General features: G+C 37.1%; 1 protein-coding gene across 1 annotated transcript; it reads right to left on the reverse strand.

Annotated features, from left to right (window-relative positions):
* Positions 1 to 349: 349 nt before the first annotated feature.
* On the reverse strand, positions 350 to 20,912 carry LOC125662790 (uncharacterized). Its single transcript, XM_048895140.2, has 9 exons — positions 20,840 to 20,912; positions 17,388 to 17,581; positions 9,532 to 9,708; positions 7,771 to 7,805; positions 5,429 to 5,483; positions 5,141 to 5,205; positions 3,792 to 3,986; positions 2,479 to 2,716; positions 350 to 1,528 (listed from the first exon to the last, which is right to left on the reverse strand). The coding sequence occupies exons 2-9, from the start codon at positions 17,425 to 17,427 to the stop codon at positions 1,110 to 1,112; spliced, it is 1,224 nt and encodes a 407-aa protein (XP_048751097.2). The 5' UTR covers positions 17,428 to 17,581; positions 20,840 to 20,912; the 3' UTR covers positions 350 to 1,109.
* Positions 20,913 to 21,487: the final 575 nt, after the last annotated feature.

The following is a 21,487-nucleotide window of genomic DNA, read 5'->3' on the forward strand; positions in this document are numbered from 1 at the left end:
ATTTTGGACCAACCAAATAAAGGGTTAGTTTTGCTAGCGAGATTTTGTCCTGGACCAACCAGATAAGGAGTTATTCTTGGTAGCGATATGTTGTCTTGGACCAGTCAAGGTAGGATATATTCTGGGTAGCGAGATTTTGTCCTGGACCAATCAGAGAAGGGGTAACTGATTGTGAGCGGCGGTACTTTGATCTGGGGGTAGCAACTGTGTGTTATCTCACCAACTGACTAGGTTATAAATAGATCATTCTCACGGAAGATGCTGTTTAACAATGATATAAAAGAGAGTGTATAGATATGTACAAGGTCAAAGGTGAACACGCGTGACAACGTTCACACTGAAGACACCAGTGTCTTAATAATTTAATTTTATTAAACAAAATCAGACAAAAATATAAGCAAATAGTTCAACATGAACAAAAAATAATACTGTGTATACAAAGTTCATTTACTCGCACTTACTACGAAAACAACAGGTACGTCAGTCTCATCCACAAGAAATCAATTCTTGTGTCCAAAACTTTAAACTGGCGATTCCATCCTCGCATTAGAGTTCAAGGTCATGCAGTCAAACTGTAGACATGTGGTTCTCGAGAAAAAGGTGTAAAAACAGATGTCTCTAGTCTGATCCCCAGCGAGATATACAAACCAAAAGCAATAGAAATGTGTATCTGCATACTACTAGGAATGTGACAAAATGTAGAGTTATGGTTCCTGTGAATATTTTGACGTCAATCGATCGCCTTTGGTTAAGATTCTTCCTACATGTCAGACTCCCATTGATAGAGACATTAGAACTCTCAGCGATGGTCTCTGGTAATATTACCCAGAAAACAACTCAGTCATTCCGGAAACTTGATAACAAGAGCAAATAACTAACATAGGATAGAAAGATGATGGATATATCCTGATCAGGAAAAACGAGATCTTAGATAAGAACATATTCAATAAATATAATTTTCTATCCCTGTATGTCTGTTTATGTTCTCATTCTCTCTCTCTCTCTCTCTCTCTCTCTCTCTCTCTCTCTCTCTCTCTCTCTCTCTCTCTCTCTCTCTCGCCAGTGCTCTCTCCACACCTGTACAATAAATTAAACACATCTACACAAATCTACGACGACCCGTCACAAACTGGTTCTAATAGACCCTCTCTCTGAAACGATGTGATGTCTTTGCGGGCAATATCGGAGTCTATTTGACCGTCAGTCGTTGAACTCTCAATGTCCTCCTCCTGGTAGTTAGGGTCGATGACGCCATCCTCCCCGTATGTCGTTCTGTCCTCACACACGTATGGTAGAATTAAACCTTCTGGTCCTGTGAAATAGCGATAGTCTTTTTCTGGAAACCATTTCCAGTCACTTCCGTTGTACGTCAAAACGAGGCCAAACGTATTGTCGACAAAGTCAGAAGCTGCCTCTGGTACCCAGTTTGAGTAGCTAACTTGAGTCCCGTCATCAAACAGAGTCCGGTCCTCCTCGTCAAACACGAGGACATTTACACGGATATTGAACACGCCCTGGAGATCTGAATCTAGATAAATAAAACAACGTCATCATTAGATAGTGAACACGCCCTGGAGATCTGAATCTAGATAAATAAAACAACGTCATCATTAGATAGTGAACACGCCCTGGAGATCTGAATCTAAATAATTAAAACAACGTCCGAGTCAGCCTCGCTTTAAATTCTTAGCATACGTAGAACATGCTCTTGAATGAATTGCGAGACATAAACCAAATATATAGCTGAACTTGGTTGCATGACGTCTACATGTATCAATTAAAATATTCAACCAATTTATCTAAGCAAACATTAGCTTCGGTACAATGATTGTTCCATGATTCCACGTATACACGGACGACATTTACATTACAATGGACAGATGTATCACGTGACCTTCATGCGATAAAATTTTAAAGTTTAAGAATATCTAATTTCAAAACACGTGTGTCCATTAGTTCCAATAAAAAGGCCTCCTTTCTAGAGTTGTACTGAACTGACGGATATTTCCCCTGTGTAATCCAATCTTACGGCTTCTGAGACGCAGCGAACACATACTTATGATATTTCCCCTGTGTGATCCAATCTTACGGCTTCTGAGACGCAGCGAACACATACTTATGATATTTCCCCTGTGTAATCCAATCTTACGGCTTCTGAGACGCAGCGAACACAGACTTATGATATTTCCCCTGTGTAATCCAATCTTAAGGCTTCTGAGACGCAGCGAACACAGACTTATGAATCGCATTGCTTTCTTAAAACTCATTTCTGAATATGAAAAAGTAAAAATAACAAACAGTGGCCAATATGATAATTCCTATAAAGAATACGAAATTGAGAGTAGGGAAAACTGACAGATGACCACACAGATACATGACGTCACAGTCACTTGACCACACAAACACAAACACACAGGGATGCAGACAAAAGGCTTTGTGATTGAGTTGAGTATTTCTATTTTTATCATAAATTATTACCTGGATGGATTCTGTTAATTTTGAGAAAGTCCCCATATCCCTCTCCATACCAGACAAACATTTCACTTCCGGGATAGATGTCTCTGGTCGTCATATAAAGTATCAGGCCTGCGCAAGACACAGCGATCACGTTCTCCTGTTCAACGTTTCCGGCACAGTTGAGCCAGCGCAACCAGTTACTGTGGGCGGGGTCTCCAGCGTCAATCATGTACATACCGGAAGAACCAAGCTTCTCCACCTGTCATGTGATTATAACGTATTCATTATATCCACATCAATCAAACCACAGTTGCCCCGCCTCTTGTGATCGACCTGACTTACAAGAAAGCTATGTATCTAAAATTGTCATTTCTCCAATGAAAACTCCAATACACTTTATTTTCTATTTCTTGTGAAAACCACCACGTTGCTGTACACTTTAACACATTAGGTAGATCGGACATGCATGTCTTACTCATGGAATAAAACCCAATCTATCATTCGACCGACCTGATAATGAAGAAATGAATACCTTATGAAATAGCTAATTTCATAAAGAGAACTATAATTAAGGAAAGCTAATTATGTTCATTAAATCTCACATTCATTAATTAAAGCATTTTTTTCTGATAATTATACCTACTGCTCAAAATAGTAACTGAACCACGGGGTAAAATAGAGAATAAAGCCATCAAGACAAATGATAAAATCTCCATTGTAGTCCGTCTTCTTGATTCAGATTTAAACTCAAATACATTTGTTATAGTACAGAATCTACTTTACTGCCCATAAGTGGTATTGTGTTGTTGTTTTTATTCACATCATTTGGATTGAGTCACTATCAATTTCACAAGAGAAAGTAAGGTTGTATCAATTCATAACGATGGAATCTGATCAATATAACTTTATACACAACTGTTGTCCTTGAGATGTAAATGAAAGGACACCCGAGGTATATCAATGCAAAAGAAATTTTCTAGATTCCTTAAAATAGGAGTTTGATGAAATAGATCTAGACGTGTTTCATACCGATTGTTAAGCCATTCTTGGCACACTGATTTGACTGCGGATAACTCCGTTTACCTGATCAGGATATGGGGCTCACGGCGGGTGTGACCGGTCAACAGGGGATGCTTACTCCTCCTAGGCACCTGATCCCACCTCTGGTGTGTCCAGGGGTCCGTGTTTGCCCAACTATCTATTTTGTATTGCTTGTAGGAGTTATGAGATTGATCACTGTTCGTTATCTTCACCTTGCATCTAACGAGAAGCTATCGAATCAGAGATGAAGATCTGAAAATGTCCTGCTGGATGAAATATATACCCCCACTGACCTGCCAGGAGTAGAGGTCATCGTCCTTGTGGTGTGTGTGTGTAATCCCCTCGTAACTCCCAATGATGGTGTGCTTGGGAACGAATCTCTCGGCAAAGCCTCCAAACCCAGCCCCTGGAATTGTTGACAACTTGATTCGGAATCCCTCAGGAGTCGTTTGATTGGCCCGATCCTCGGGATTAGAGCCCAGCGGGATCTGGAATAAGTCAATGAACGAGTTAATCATATTGATTCTTTCAAGTAGTCTTTTGAATTATTTTGTTTATTTAACGTGAAGGTCTTTATGATGACAATCTGTTAAAGAGGGTGGTCCATTTAAGTGCATAAAGTTAATACAACAAATGCGAAACTAAATACTCGTTAGTATTAGTTTATGTACGAAACTAAATACTCGTTAGTATTAGTTTACGTACGGATGGGCAGCACACATGATAATGATTTGTCAAAATTCTGCAGAGGGGCAGAGCAGGGATCAGTAGCTGTGCACAATGTAAGGAGTAAAGATTCAAGGAAACTTTGATGGAGTATCTCCTTCAAAATATTCCTAGCTTCATTTTTCCAAAAGAATCAACCCAGGATAATGAAAACAATAAATGACCAGATTTGCTTTTAGTCTTTACCAAAAGCTCATGCACATTCAATCATTCTGGTTTATGACTTTAAGTCAAACTCAATGCAATTCAAATGCAAATCAATTGTTCTTGATCGACAAACGCAAATATTTGAATTGGTAAATCTTTATACCGGTATGTAACACATGAGCTTAAGTCGAGAAACACAGAATGAATTATCATTGACCTCGGAAATTATTCATTCTAACTATTGGACGTTGTTGAGAGTTACAGGAAAGAGAGATAAATCTAAACACTGTACAAACAGTCTCACCTAGTTACAATCAGATTCACCTAGATGATTGAGAGTTACATGTACAACCAGACTCACCTAGATGATTGAGAGTTACATGTACAATCAGACTCACCTAGATGATTGAGAGTTACAATCAGATTCACCTAGATGATTGAGAGTTACAATCAGATTCACCTAGATGATTGAGAGTTACAATGAGACTCACCTAGGTGATTGAGAGTTACAATGAGACTCACCTAGATGATTGAGAGTTACAATCAGATTCACCTAGATGATTGAGAGTTACAATGAGACTCACCTAGGTGATTGAAGTTACAATGAGACTCATTTTGGCCTTTGCGAGTTACATACGGTACTAATTTAGCGTTTGAGAGTTGCAAACAGACTAACCTTGACATTTGAGAGTTACACTCAGATTCATCTTGGTGTTTGAGAGTTATAATCAGACTCAACTTCGCGTTTGAGAGTTACAATTAGACTCACCTTGGTGTTTGGAATGAACGTGTATGATTTGGATTTCTCTCTGTACTTTAGATAATCGTCACAGACTGTAAAAAGAAGGACTGGATTCACACTGAACTTCATGAAACACACAGAGATGGTGGTTCGTAGGAGAGATGACCCCCTACTATTGTAAGACAACAATGTCCTATTTCATATATTTATTCAATGAAGTGTCCAGATATTCAGATTTAGAAGCTGTTCTTCCGTTGTTATTCGGTATTATTAGAGGTTATGTTACTGTATTTTGTCTATAACAGTGATACTCACAGGCCGCGGCATCGTTGTCTGTGTTAACCAATTCCTGGAGCGACCTCTGTAGATCCTGGAAAAAAGAAGATAAGTTTGGGAACTTTTCTATCATTTAACAACAATTTTTTTTTACAAATATTGTTTAACTAAGTAACCATTGATTCGAATCCTAATTGATTTTATAGCAGGAAGTGTCATCTGCTTTGCTTCTTTCTCGAATTGATGATGAAATAATTTAATGAAAATGTATTAAATAATTCAATACTGTTAAGCATCAAGCTGATATAAGAAACATATGGACGCTAGCGTTAAAGAACGGCCAAACCTGATACAGGAAAAAAATGACGCCAGCGTTAAAGAACGGCCAAACCTGATACAGGAAAAAAAATTGCGCCAGCGTTAAAGAACGACTGCAGCTGAGACAACAAACATATTGACGCCAGCGTCTAAAACCGGCCACAGGTAAAATAACAAACATATTGACGCCAGCGTCCAAAACCGGCCACAGGTAAAATAACAAACATATTGACGTCAGCGTCCAAAACCGGCCACAGGTAAAATAACAAACATATTGACGCCAGCGTCCAAAACCGGCCACAGGTAAAATAACAAACATATTGACGCCAGCGTCCAAGAACGGCCGCAGCTGATAAAGACACATATTGACGCCAGAGTCAAAGAAAGGTCGCAGCTGAAACAAGAAATATGTTCACGTAAGCGTCAAAAAACGACCGCAAATAGTCTGTTGCATTTCTCCGACCGTACACAATATCAAGTTTGCATAAACACAAATATGAATAATACAGATTGATTTTCTCATCGTTGTCATGTAAAAAATATCACCCTCTGTCTGTTTGTTGAAAACACTATCTTGTGATATTTTGGTCTCAAGAAAGTTGGATTAAACGCGTTGTTCTTTATCAAGATGACATCATATAGAATTATATATGTAACAAAATTATATCGGGGCTGCGATGGAATCAAATCAGGGAAATATGGCGGACTGTTGGGAAAATGGCGGCCAGTCGATGATTGGTTCGCTTCGTGACTGGAAGGCCATGGTGAAGCAGTGACCAGTCATTAACCATTTTTCGGACATTGCCATTGTGTGCAGTTCTATCCTTGACCGCCGAACGTTAATCTAATTCTATGACAGCTAAAGTTCATTGGGTTTTTTTCCTGGATGGATCCGTCATTGCAACACCACAAGCATGCATTGTTCGGACGCTAACGATCAGCTACCACCACAAACGATCACTGTATATCAGTGTTTCTATTATTAATGGAGGAGTTCATCTATTTCAGTCGCTAACGATCTGAGACAAAAATAACTCATTAAATATGTTTAATTAATTGCCTGTTATTAATGCTATGTTTACTTTTGTTATGACGCTTGAAATACATTGTGACTATGTATCAGTTATAACAGGAAGGGGGGAAAACAAAGGACTAGACCGGTTTTCGAACCCGGGACCCCTTTTTCGTTTCCCCTATCTGTTGCATTGAGTGCATTTCTGGGGTTCACAATTATGTCAAATGTTCTGAGGTTCTTATTGGTTAGGTGGAGAGTAGAAATTCACTTCGGTATGATGTCCAATTTCTAATTCTCATTTTGTGTTTGGGTCGGAAAGGGACACATGAAGCTAGGGAGGACAATGCATTTTATTGTTTTAGTGGGGGGGGGGGGGGGGGGTGACAATATACATTTATTGCATGACCGTGAGGGAGATATAAATATTTATTCGCACAAGAAAAATCATATTCCCCGAGGGCAACGCCCTAAGGAAATACTTTAGTACCGATAAAATCCACATTAAAAACAAAGGGAATACATGTACTCTAGTACCGACATAAATCAACAAAAACAAAGGAAATACTCTAGCACCGATATAAATCAACATTAAAAACAAAGGAAATACTCTAGCACCGACATAAATCAACAAAAACAAAGGAAATACTCTAGCACCGATATAAATCAACAAAAACAAAGGAAATACTCTAGCACCGACATAAATCAACATTAAAAACAAAGGAAATACTCTAGCACCGATATAAATCAACAAAAACAAAGGAAATACTCTAGCACCGATATAAATCAACAAAAACAAAGGAAATACTCTAGCACCGATATAAATCAACATTAAAAACAAAGGAAATACTCTAGCACCGATATAAATCAACAAAAACAAAGGAAATACTCTAGTACCGACATAAATCAACAAAAACAAAGGAAATACTCTAGCACCGACATAAATTAACAAACACATAGGGAATATTCTAGTACCGATAAAATCAGCATTAAAAAGAAAGGTAATATTCTAGCACCGATATAAATCAACACGAAAGACTAGTCAACTCACGCTTCTGTCCTGGTTAATGCCGAAGAAATTCATATCTGGAAAACAAGATTAGCATCTTAATTTTGTATTGATTTCAAAAAGAATCAATTATTTGATCCCATCATAGAATAAAAATAGTGTTTATTGTCCTAGCTGACCAGTCACCGTGCCTTACACAAATAGAAATTCAAATAAAAATAGTGTTTATTGTCCTTGCTGACCAGTCACCGTGCCTTACACAAATAGAAATTCAAATAAAAATAGTGTTTATTGTCCTAGCTGACCAGTCACCGTGCCTTACACAAATAGAAATTAAAATAAAAATAGTGTTTATTGTCCTAGCTGACCAGTCACCGCGCCTTACACAAATAGAAATTCAAATAAAAATAGTGTTTATTGTCCTTGCTGACCAGTCACCGCGCCTTACACAAATAGAAATTCAAATAAAATAGTGTTTATTGTCCTAGCTGACCAGTCACCGTGCCTTACACAAATAGAAATTCAAATAAAAATAGTGTTTATTGTCCTAGCTGACCAGTCACCGCGCCTTACACAAATAGAAATTCAAATAAAAATAGTGTTTATTGTCCTAGCTGACCAGTCACCGCGCCTTACACAAATAGAAATTCAAATAAAAATAGTGTTTATTGTCCTTGCTGACCAGTCACCGCGCCTTACACAAATAGAAATTCAAATAAAAATAGTGTTTATTGTCCTTGCTGACCAGTCACCGCGCCTTACACAAATAGAAATTCAAATAAAAATAGTGTTTATTGTCCTAGCTGACCAGTCACCGTGCCTTACACAAATAGAAATTCAAATAAAAATAGTGTTTATTGTCCTAGCTGACCAGTCACCGCGCCTTACACAAATAGAAATTCAAATAAAAATAGTGTTTATTGTCCTTGCTGACCAGTCACCGCGCCTTACACAAATAGAAATTCAAATAAAAATAGTGTTTATTGTCCTTGCTGACCAGTCACCGCGCCTTACACAAATAGAAATTCAAATAAAAATAGTGTTTATTGTCCTAGCTGACCAGTCACCGCGCCTTACACAAATAGAAATTCAAATAAAAATAGTGTTTATTGTCCTAGCTGACCAGTCACCGCGCCTTACACAAATAGAAATTCAAATAAAAATAGTGTTTATTGTCCTTGCTGACCAGTCACCGCGCCTTACACAAATAGAAATTCAAATAAAAATAGTGTTTATTGTCCTAGCTGACCAGTCACCGCGCCTTACACAAATAGAAATTCAAATAAAAATAGTATTTATTGTCCTAGCTGACCAGTCACCGCGCCTTACACAAATAGAAATTCAAATAAAAATAGTGTTTATTGTCCTAGCTGACCAGTCACCGCGCCCTACACAAATAGAAATTCAAATTCAGTTAACGATGCGTTATCCGTATGCGTATAATTTGAGAAATAAGATGATATACACTCCGTGTGGATAATATAGAAGTTTCATCATTCATAAAGGGTGGGGGTATTACAGAGGGGAATTATAGAGGTGGATTATAAAGAGGGGTGGATCACAGGGGCAAATCATGGAGGGTGAATCATGGGGGGTGAATCATGGAGGGTGAATCATAAAAACAAGAACTGTGACCCGCAGATTGTGTATTAAGATAATGTGTGAAGTTGGTACCTGTTGAATATAAAATATCACATGTCAGCTTGTCCATTAGGCACATATAAAAAAAGGGGGGGATAGGGTTTTATAAAAGGGAACTTTCGTCATACCTTTTAAGATTAAAGGCTAATTTTCACAACTTACCTTCTATGAACTGAGTCAGTGCCCTTTCTTTTTCGGCTGAGTCCAGGTTTACAAGCCCCGCCCCTTGTCGTTGACATTCCCTCGATGTGTCAAGCATTCCAATTGGTTGAAGGTTGAATGAAAAACACCATTTGTCCACCTGCGCAAAGCCCTCGCGACAGTAACCGGAAATACCATCTATATAGATTAAAATACAATGGAAAAAACAAAGTTACTTAAGCAATCATGTTGAAAATTTAAAATCAAGTTGGAGAGGGAGGCCGAAAACACACTACCATTTTGTCAAATGCAGAAGAGGAGGGGCGGGGGGGGGGGGGGGTCTGCACCCTGTACTCTTTGTAAAATGCAGAAGAGGAGAGGGAGGTCTGCACGATGTACTCTTTGTTAAATTAATTGAGAATCCATATCATTGTTTCGATAATTAATGATTCCTGTGTTCAAATTCCGAGCACTGCTTTTGGAACAATCTGTATCGCGCATCAAAGCATGGTTCTTGTTGGATTATTGATTGTCAGGGTTAACCCTAACCCTAAGGAAATCAAATCAATTCGATATTCACAACTTTTTGATCGTAATTTCTTTTCTCAAAAGCACTAAAAAGCAAATATTCAAAGTTACATTTCGATAATGTTAAGAACATTGGTTCATTTCCGTGAACACCTACAGACAGAAAGACAGACATGCGTGGGAAGTGTGGCTAAAACGGAAGTGTGGCTAAAACAGAATGGCTAAAACGGACGTGTGGCTAAAACGGAAGTGTGGCTAAAACGCGGAACGGTGCGGAATTCAATGATTAGAATGATTATAGAAGCTGAGAGGACATCATATAATCGGGGAAATAAGCTTTATTCAATCAAAATCGAAATTTTAAATTAAAATAAATTTTTAATTAAAAAGAAAAACCGTGTACAGGCGGTAAAACAATACAATCTTAAACGTTTACACCATAAACCGATTGCCTGTAGGCTATGTATAAAACTTTACAACGCGTTTTACAAGAATTTTGAAATTCCTGCATTGACAGGGGTGTTAGCGAGAGCAGAGACACCTATGGGTAGATAATTGAAAGAACACACAGGATTTATACCTCCTCTCGAGGTAAAACGTCATCACCGCACACATGTTTACACGTCATCACCGCACATGTGTTTACACGTCATCACCGCACATGTGTTTACACGTCATCACCGCACATATGTTTACAGGTCATCACCGCACACGTGTTTACACGTCATCACCGCACATGTGCTTACACATAATACATTGTGTGTCGTTACAACAGGGAGTGTGGTATAAATATATAAGTAAATAACAACGAGAAATCCTGATCTTATTACAAGATAAACAAATAACAGAACATTCGTGGCCGCAACATTCCAATGCTAAATATGCGAGGACCTCTGACATTTATTAATAAAGTCAATACTTATATATTATTAATTAGATTCATTTACAAAGTAAATACTTGTATATCATTAATTAGATTAGATTTATTTATAAAGTAAATACTTGTATGCCATTAATTAGATTAGATTTATTAACAAAGTAAACACTTGTATATCATTAATTAGATCTGGTGCATCAAACTTGGTACCGTATAAGTTTTACATTATGACCCCTGGGTCGAGGCCTCTGCTAATGGACTGTTAGTCCCTGAGGGTCTATACAGCCCAGTAGCTAAGTACTTCGTTACTAGCTTGAAAATACGGATGTATGTTTAATTGTTGTTGTAAAATTTAGAAATTCATTTCAAAATTAAGGATTATCTCCCTCGTGCATAGCTCTTATCCTTAGACGAATTTGGCTCCACTTTTTTTGGCACACTGTTTTCCCCTAAAATAGCTCTAAACCTTCATTGTTATTTCGGATTTCAAACATTTCGGTTGAGCATCACTGAAGAGACATTTTTTGTCGAAATGCGCATCTGATGCATCAAAACTGGTACCGTATAAGTTTCACAATAGCAATAATATGGCCTAATAATTTCATTCACACAATGATATTCTCTGTCAGCAATTCAGCTATTTCATATATTATATTAGGAGTTGTGGTATTGTGTATCATCGTGAAATAAATCTGTTTTAAATTCCTCTTACTACGGGCTCATAAACTTCACTTTAGTTTTCATTGGTTCAATATTCTTTTCCCGTTGTATCTGTTCGGGTTCAATGTTCTTTTCCCGTTGTATCTGTTCGGGTTCAATGTTCTTTTCCCGCTGTATCTGTTCGGGTTCAATATTTTCTCTTTCGCTGTATCTGTTCGGGTTCAACCCGCCTCCTCAGGATACCGGTAAATGCGGGAACTTTCACTTTACGTAAATTGATCCTAAATCAGACAAACATTTTATACGCACCGGGCCTAGTACCTGTTTGCTTTAAAATATGATGTGATAATAAATGAATAGTATAGCAGGGGTACAACCTAAATCAATTTACTTTATCTTTAAAATAATATGTATACGGTGTGACCGTTGGACCGAGCGAACCATGTGATGGTCATTGGAGTGTCCCAAGTGGTAATCATAATTCCGTTAAGTATGGTAGGTTATGATTCATTTAAAAATATATATTTTTAATGAAATTTTCCTTGCGCTAAAAACCCAGTAACATCTCAATATCAAAGGGGTTTATATGGGGACAACAGTTTTACAGGATCCGCCTATTCATTGAACGCGGGAAATAAAACGCAAGGCGACGTAAACTGTGCATGGTGACGTCACATTTAGCCTCGACTTTTTTCTCTTTGCCAAAGCAAACAATTATAAACAACAATAATACATTCCGTATGCAATGAAAAAGGCCCTTATAAAACTAAATAAAATTAACCAATAAATTCAAAATGGTAAAAATGTAACCGTAATTTTATCGTATATTCTTATTTAAAAAAACTCATGAACTCGTTCATCTATTTAGTCGTATTACGGTTTTATATGTAATTATTTGCTAAAACCTGTTACATTGATAATTATACTATTCACTTTAAACTAACTGAGTGTTTAAATTACGAATTGCACGTCAGAGTCTTCTATTATTGGCATTCAAAATAAAACACGAATAACTGTTGAAGCAGGTAATGAAAAAATAAATGGCGGCGCCCATATGGATCACGAAAATTTCAGTGAACGTATATAGAGATTGTCTCTTTTTCTTTTGCTGATTTTGACTTTTTTCTTTCACATACGTGTTACCTTTAGAGCCTTGCTTCGCGGACGGTCCTTCGGCCCGTCCGAGCTTCGCTCGGTATTATATAGTTCGATTAAAAGCAAGTTCGACTTCAAAAGGCAAGGCTTGGGGGGAAATTGTTGAGATATTTATCTTTAATCTTTTTTTTTCAATGTGTCAGGGGGTTGAAAACCTCTTGTTCATTGGATAGGCTCTTTTCAGTATATTAATTTCATTTTTTTCCCCTCTAATTTATGAATTTAACAACATACTGTCGCAGTCGGAAGGGGTTGGGTGTCAGACAATGACAAAGCCTGGAATAGCTGGTGATGATAACAGACGCTTGCTTAATATTTTTTTTTATCATAGGTCAGTGGCGTACCTAAGGATTAAATGAATGTAAGCAGTCAAAAAGTTGTATTTTACGGTTTCCATCTGAGGTGTCTATTGCCTGGTCAGGATTCAAATTATTAGACCGTGCTCTTAATCTATTTTGTAGAGTGTAAATTATTAGACCGTGCTCTTAATTTATTGTGTAGAGTGTAAATTATTAGACCGTGCTCTTAATTTATTTTGTAGAGTGTAAATTATTAGACCGTGCTCTTAATTTATTTTGTAGAGTGTAAATTATTAGACCGTGCTCTTAATTTATTTTGTAGAGTGTAAATTATTAGACCGTGCTCTTAATTTATTTTGTAGAGTGTATATTATTAGACCGTGCTCTTAATTTATTTTGTAGAGTGTATATTATTAGACCGTGCTCTTAATTTATTTTGTAGAGTGTAAATTATTAGACCGTGCTCTTAATTTATTTTGTAGAGTGTATATTATTAGACCGTGCTCTTAATTTATTTTGTAGAGTGTATATTATTAGACCGTGCTCTTAATTTATTTTGTAGAGTGTAAATTATTAGACCGTGCTCTTAATTTATTTTGTAGAGTGTATATTATTAGACCGTGCTCTTAATTTATTTTGTAGAGTGTAAATTATTAGACCGTGCTCTTAATTTATTTTGTAGAGTGTATATTATTAGACCGTGCTCTTAATTTATTTTGTAGAGTGTAAATTATTAGACCGTGCTCTTAATTTATTTTGTAGAGTGTATATTATTAGACCGTGCTCTTAATTTATTTTGTAGAGTGTATATTATTAGACCGTGCTCTTAATTTATTTTGTAGAGTGTATATTATTAGACCGTGCTCTTAATTTATTTTGTAGAGTGTATATTATTAGACCGTGCTCTTAATTTATTTTGTAGAGTGTATAGGAACAAGTTTGGGACCCTTCAGGAAATGTCCCGGTACAAACACAAAGCGTTGTCAGGATTTGTTATGGAAAAATAGCATAAATGGTTTTTAAAAAATGCCAAAAAATATTTGTAAGCACGTGCTTACAGCGATACAGTGTAAATACATGTGCATTAGTATGAAGTATATGAAACGTGAGATTCTGAGGATGACTACCCGTTCTCTTTGTAATTTCTGCTTCCCTTGTTCATAACAATAAGATTATGCAAAATACTGACGTCCTCATAACATCATTACAAACTGTATTGTCCGTTCCGTTTTAGCAGCACCCCTTGTTTCCGCTGAAAATGCTAGCTTGTCCTATTTTACCTACTTCAAACATATCATACATTAATGTATCAACACTTGTGAGATTAAGACTTTGTTTTATATATCGTACTGTCAAAGGATCTGTCATATTACAGGAGCGGATATCAACAGACAGATAATCATTATGTTATAAAGGCGCGGATCTTAACGGATAATCCCCCCCCAGGCGTTTGAATAATTACTACGTCATACAGGCGCGGATCGTAACGAATAAGCCCGTGGAAATTTAAATGTTTATTATGTCATAAAAGTACAGGCGCGGATCTTAACGGATATAAACCCTGGGTATTTGAATACATATGTATTTGTAATATCATACAGGCGCGGATCTTAACGAAGAAGTCCCGGGTATTTGATTATTCCTTATATCTTACAGGCACGGATCTTCACGAATAAGACTCTGAACAAGGTTCAGCATCGATTATTAAAAATATATATATATATTTCAATTAAAATCGATCAAATGAAATTCCCTGGGCCTGTCTTTCTCCTAAAACTACAACAGATAGGACGCTGTTCTCATCTTAAATAGCTGCCTCCCTATGCCAGTAATAAAACACTACATGAAGTTTAAATATCCAGTCGTTTTACGGAGAGCACGCGCCCTAAACATCTATATCGTGAGATGAACGGAACCCTTAGGAGATGTAACGACGGTATGTAGATCGCCAGGTAATGTCTTGTTTGACAATCCCTGAGTAGTTAAACACACGGGACAGGAAATATTTATATTATTGACCCGCAGAGATGATTGCAGACATGTGCATATATTCCCCATTAAGCTCGTCTATAAAGCGCGCCGTGCTATTCACGTCCCCTTCCCTCATTCATCTTACTGGGGTTGTTGGCTTCTTTTTTTTTATTTTAGATTTGATAAAGTTGGTTTCCTTCCACCGAAATGCACGCAACGGTTTTTTTTTTTTTTTTTTTCTTCTTTTTTTTTAAAGAATTGATTCCCCCTCTTCTGATTCAGGTAACGTGTTTTTTTTTTTGGTTTGGTTTTTTCTTTTCTTTTTTTTTTGGTGGTGGGGGGGGAGTAGTAAGTTGGTCGACACAATTTGTTGCATTGTTTACAAATATTTCATTCAACTTAGGAGGGGTGTGTAGAAACGACACGCCCATCCCAATAAATGGACCCAATATACACCATACACAGACAAAGAATTCCACTATTTTAATTGATCATTGACAAGTATAAAAATAAATTTAGGGCCTATAGTATGAAATAAACTTATAGTATAGAATAAAATTAAAGTATGAATTATAATTCCAGACGGATTAGGCACAAACTGAACATGACCCATGGCGATGAGATACATCTTAGCGATTCAGACATTTCGTACAGAGTTCAGTGCCGGGCCCTAGCTACTTGTAAACAATTATACCCTGGGGCTATACCTGATTAAACTCTTATATCGATTTACAAATGTCGTGCGGGAGTCTCAAGGCACGCTCTTCTTTCTAAACGTTGGCGTGATGGCAGTTTTAGGTACGGCAGCTAGCTTTTATATTGAACTTTAAAGAAAACTACTTTCTTTTAATTTCGCCTTCCAGTTTACTAAGTACATGAGAACGAACTCATAAGGACCGTAATAATTACCTGTAGCAATTAACTGTAGTAATTACCTGTACAAATTACCTGTACAAATTTCTTGTAGTAATTACCTGTGTAGATAACCCTGTAAAAATTGTCTGTACAAATTACCTGTAGTAATTATCTGTAATAATTACCTGTACAAATTACCTGTATTAATTGCTTGTACAATTTACCGGCATTTATTACCCATGCAAATTAACGGTTAAAATAAACAACCTCTAATTCATGGGTTAAAAGAAAACATTGAATTAATTTAATTTTAGTTGTGGTGTAGAAATTATATTGTTGATGAACCAAACATCATTTAATTCATGGATAACGGCATCTACGTTTTAGGTAAGACGTTTTAATTTGGGGTAAAAACAACATTTGATTATTGGATAAAACCATTTCATTCTTGGATTGAAAAACCTATTTATTTATTGGATAAAACAACATTTGATTCTTGTATAAAAACAGCATTTCATTATTGAATACAATTACATTTGATTCTAGGATTTAAAAAAAAAATGGATAAGAAAAACTTGATTTTAGGATAACGGACAGTATTTGAGTCTTGAATAAAACAACACTAAGTATTGGGGTAAAGGACAATATTGATTCTTGAGGTAAGGGGTCATATTTCAATCTTGAGGTGCATGCCTGCATTTAATTTTTTTATCTATACGGAGAAACATTAAATTCTGAGTTTAATACATTATTGGATTCGTGGATACAGAGCAACATTTAATTCTGGGTTTAATACATTATTGCATTCCTGGATACAGAGCAACATTTAATTCTGGGTTTAATACATTATTGCATTCGTAGATACAGAGCAACATTTAATTCTGGGTTTAATACATTATTGCATTCGTGGATACAGAACAACATTTAATTCTGAGTTTACTACATTATTAGATCCTTAGATACAACGCATTATTTAATTTCAATGTAAGAACGGCATTTAATTCTTGATGTACGCAGTATAATTTGATTTTGAGTAAATAGCGACATTCATTTTGGAGACACATGCAATATTAACTTGTTAACAACAACATTTAATTCTTGGGTGTGTAACATTTGATTATAAGGTAAATATAAATCTAATTATTAAAGGAAGAACAACAATGGGCTGTAAGCTAGTACACACGCCAGCCGTTGCAAATATTTGACATAGAGAAAATAACGTTAGCATGAAAGGTGAAGACACGAACAGTGATCAATCTCATAAATCCTATAAGCAATACAATATAGATAGTTGGGCAAACACGGGCCCTTGGAAATACCAGAAGTGGGATCAGGTGCCTAGGAGGAGTAAGTATACCCTGTCGACCGGTCACACCCGCCGTGAGCCCTATATCTTGATCAAGTAAACGGAATGATCAGTAGTTAAAATAAGTGTGCCAACAACGGCTTAACAATGACTATGGAACACGTCAGACAGCATTTGACCCAATGATAGGTTGTATTGGCAAACTAGGTCATTATAGCGTACTTACCTATTAAAGAAAAAATCATCACAAAGACAGGTAACCACATTATTGTCCACTGTTTCTACTGGGACAGGAAGTGACGGATTCAGAGGAAGAACTGGCGGGACATTGGACTCCTATAATGGACGGGTTTTTTCTTTCTTTATGATAATTCACACGGGGGTCATTTGCAGAGTGTTCCTCACAGAATGTTCGTCGTCCTATTGAAAAACAAAACTTTGAATATTCGGAAACAGGTAGACTTTTGGTACCTCCAAAACAGGAGAGTGTAACTATCGGTTTCTCTTTCTCTCCTCTAGTCGACGCAGCAGTGCGGTTTTATCACCGTCCTTTCCACTGTCAAAGTAAACTATGATGTTTTCATTTCCACGTCAAAGGTTGTTAATTACTGTATACATTACTCAGCTTTTAATTAGTACGGCATGTATAGGTCACATTCGGAACACTTCTGCATTAAAGGTTCCGAATTTAATTAATGGTCATGACACGATCTTAGTTCGTAGACAAGCGGTTTTTTGTTATTAAGTGTCAATTTTCTGACTGGTGATTTCATACATATGCAAATTGACTTTACTGGCAGTAGGTGCCTGTAATTACAGAGAACGTATGATCGTATATACTCCCGTTACACTTTTAAAATGATCAACTTCATCGTTGCGTCGTAAGTGAACATTTTTGAAAGCTTCGTTTGTTTTTCTTTGGGTTTCTTTGAGGGGAGGGGGGGGGGGTGTAGGGTGTTACTTTTCGACAGAACCAAAACAGTAATTTTACATTGAATCACCTTGACATGTCTAGAATTCGCCTCGTGACTCTGCTACTGTTAATTAAATTTGCATGTTAAAAAAATGTTTCTGTGCTAATTAACCTGTACGGAGAGACCGCGTAATTCCATTTCTGCATACATTATAAATTATGCCCACCCACCCCCACCCCCACCCAAGAATAGCCGGTTGTATGATTAAATCGTTCTTCACTCTCTGCTCAATGAAGAGATATTTTACCTCATCCGGGGCAAGAATCATTGAATAATTAAAGATAGAATATTAGCGGAATATTCGTTGATTCTATAGGCAGGTTGAGCGTGTAACATCAAAGTGTACACAATAGGCCCCGGATCAAAGCCTCCAGATACACGCTAATATTAGACGTTTAGGCATGATATCAGCATCGGCCATACCCCCAGTCTGAAAACCAAAACGTGCTCCATTGTTAGCTGACCTGTTGCTACACCTGCGCATTGTTAGCTGACCTGTTGTTACACCTGTCCATTGTTAGCTGACGTGTTGTTATACCTGTCCATTGTTAGCTGACCTGTTGTTACACCTGCGCACTGTGTTCATGGATCTATAGATTCCGTATCGCTACCAAAGTGACCTTGCTTTCAGACAAGGTTAACCGTGTTGAGGAAAAGGGCAGAGAAGGTACGTCAGTGTAGTTCCGACTCTACGCCCATAGGCGGATCAAGAAATTTGTGAAAGGGGGGGGGGGGGGTCTAGCATTTGATCTTTTACAGTAGGTGCTTTTCACAACCTCCACCCCTACTCCATTTAGACCCTTCACCTGTGTACATAACATCATAGGGGATATCTTAAGATAGTATTTCCACATGAAAATGTTTAGTTCATCTACTACTAGTTTTCCAGTCATTCTAATCCCCATACTCAGGTCTGATATATCGAACTGAATTGAAATTTTAAAAAAAAGTTGATTTAAAGATTACTTCCAAGAGACCAGAGATGTGGGTCTGGGGGCCGCCTAGGCTTCCAGAAGCCCTGGGGTAAATGATGCAAAATCCTGCATTCCAAGCATTTCTCGACACTTCTTTTTCGCTTCCTTTTATGTTACATACACTTTTTAAGAAATATCCTAGAATCAACTGATACACTGGTGTTCATATATTTGAATGATGCAATTATATTAAAGTATACATCTTCACATCATTTTGACTCAAAGAATGTTGAATAAATCTTAAACTTTTTGGTCCGCAAAAAAAAAGGGGGGGGGGGGGTCCGGACCCCCCTTTGGATCCGCCCTTGACAACTTTGGATATACCTCGGGTAGATACTACTGTCTCAGTACAAGTCGCGAGAGGTTCCGATAGTGGGTTACGATGATGAGCTTTCACAATACGCATCTTTTGTTTCTAGTTCACTGTTATCAATCACAAAGCGTCTCACTAACATTGATTGTTGCCGCTGACATTGATTGTTACAATGTGAAGGGGACATTTATATATTCCGTGCATCTGGGATATTGCGCAGCTGTTGCACGCATTCATTTCCAAATAATCGCTTGATTTGACATAAAATGAATAAAGTTTCAACATCAAAACGGATCACTGAGCCCGCACTGAGTGAGGAATACACTACCAAGCTCGTACCCTGCTTCAGTATCCATTCATAAACTGATGGTACCCGGATGTTTCCCGCCGTGTTAGACTACAGTTGTACCTCGGTGAATGTCCGCGCATCACGTGACTAAGTGTATAATATTCCTCGTTATTATTCGGAATGAAATAAAAATTAATTAATCAATAAATACATTAGATGTTTTTGCAATTTACTTATGCTTCATGGATCACCCCTCAAGTTGTTGTGTTTGTCACGTGATTCACACAAATATCATAAAATTCAAGGAAAAATGCGTAACTATCACTCTAAGTATGTTTTCTTAATTTGTCTGTTTAATCAATATTTCCTGGTACGGTCTGTCTCCCAGAGTACGCCACGCCGCACGTGCAATGACACGACTTAAACTTATTAATTTATTAATTAGAATCAGTATAATTATTCCGTGACCTTGCGATTTTTGCATCAGAATATGAAAGGTTTTCTTATCAGTGTAATTGTATTTTTCTGGAGGTGAACCGGTGGAAAGATGAGAGAGAGAGAGAGAGAGAGAGAGAGAGAGAGAGAGAGAGAGAGAGAGAGAGAGAGAGAGAGAGAGAGAGAGAGAGCAAAACAAATTATATCTAAAACATATACACATAAAACACAGAAATTAACATAGAGCTAACACGGGTCCCTGGTTGGAATCAGATGCCCAAGAGGAGACCCCCCCCCCCCCCCTTGACCGGTCAAACTCTTGATATCAATTGAAATTGTACAAGTTGTCTATTTAGAATCAATAAAAAAGAAAGTAGTAATAATAATAAATGGTAATGATATGGTAACAGTTTGTCACTATTTTTTGTATTTATTTATTTTGGCGGAATAACGAAAAGCGCATCTCAATAGAGATATCCAGAGTTTGAATGACATTTTGCCTAGATTAAGCATACATCAATCATAAAATATTAAAAAAGAAATTACATTGTTGAGAGTTGAGAGACACCTCCAGTACAAAAACATGAAAAGACATCATTCATTTGTCTTCAATGAAACTCAAATCCTATTGGAAAAGTTAAATTTTAGATACGACATCTAGATATTAATTTGCAGCGAGATAAATCTACCAACCTGTTGTAGGCGTTAATGCCCGCACGTAAAACCGCGAGAGTCCAACCACCAGACAGGTATCACCCAATAATGTGACTATCAATGTGTCACGCTGGGTTTTATACCGTGTAATTCTGTATATGATTATTTATTGATCGGGATTGAAGTTCTATACATACTATATGAGTTATGTCTTTATTGATCGGGATCGATCATCAGTTTTGTAGGCTGCAGTTTACCTGCCTCAATCTGCAAATGACATGTTGGGTGGTACTTCAGTGGCGTGTATAGGGGTAAATCAATGATGTGTATAGGTGTAAATCAATGACGTGTATAGGTGTAAATCAATGACGTGTATAGGTGTAAATCTATGACGTGTATAGGTGTAAATCAATGACGTGTATAGGTGTAAATCAATGACGTGTATAGGTGTACATCTATGACGTGTATAGGTGTAAATCAATGACGTGTATAGGTGTAAATCTATGACGTGCATAGGGGATCAATGATTTGTGATGACTTTGAATGATTAACTTTTGAGGATTAAATCAATGATTTGTGATGACTTTGAATGATTAACTTTTGAGGATTAAATCAATGATTTGTGATGACTTTGAAGGATTGACTTTTGAGGATTTATGATTTGTGAGGAGGAATCAATACCTTGTA

The sequence above is a fragment of the Ostrea edulis genome, chromosome 8, assembly GCF_947568905.1.
Source record: "Ostrea edulis chromosome 8, xbOstEdul1.1, whole genome shotgun sequence".
NCBI lineage: Eukaryota > Metazoa > Mollusca > Bivalvia > Ostreida > Ostreidae > Ostrea > Ostrea edulis.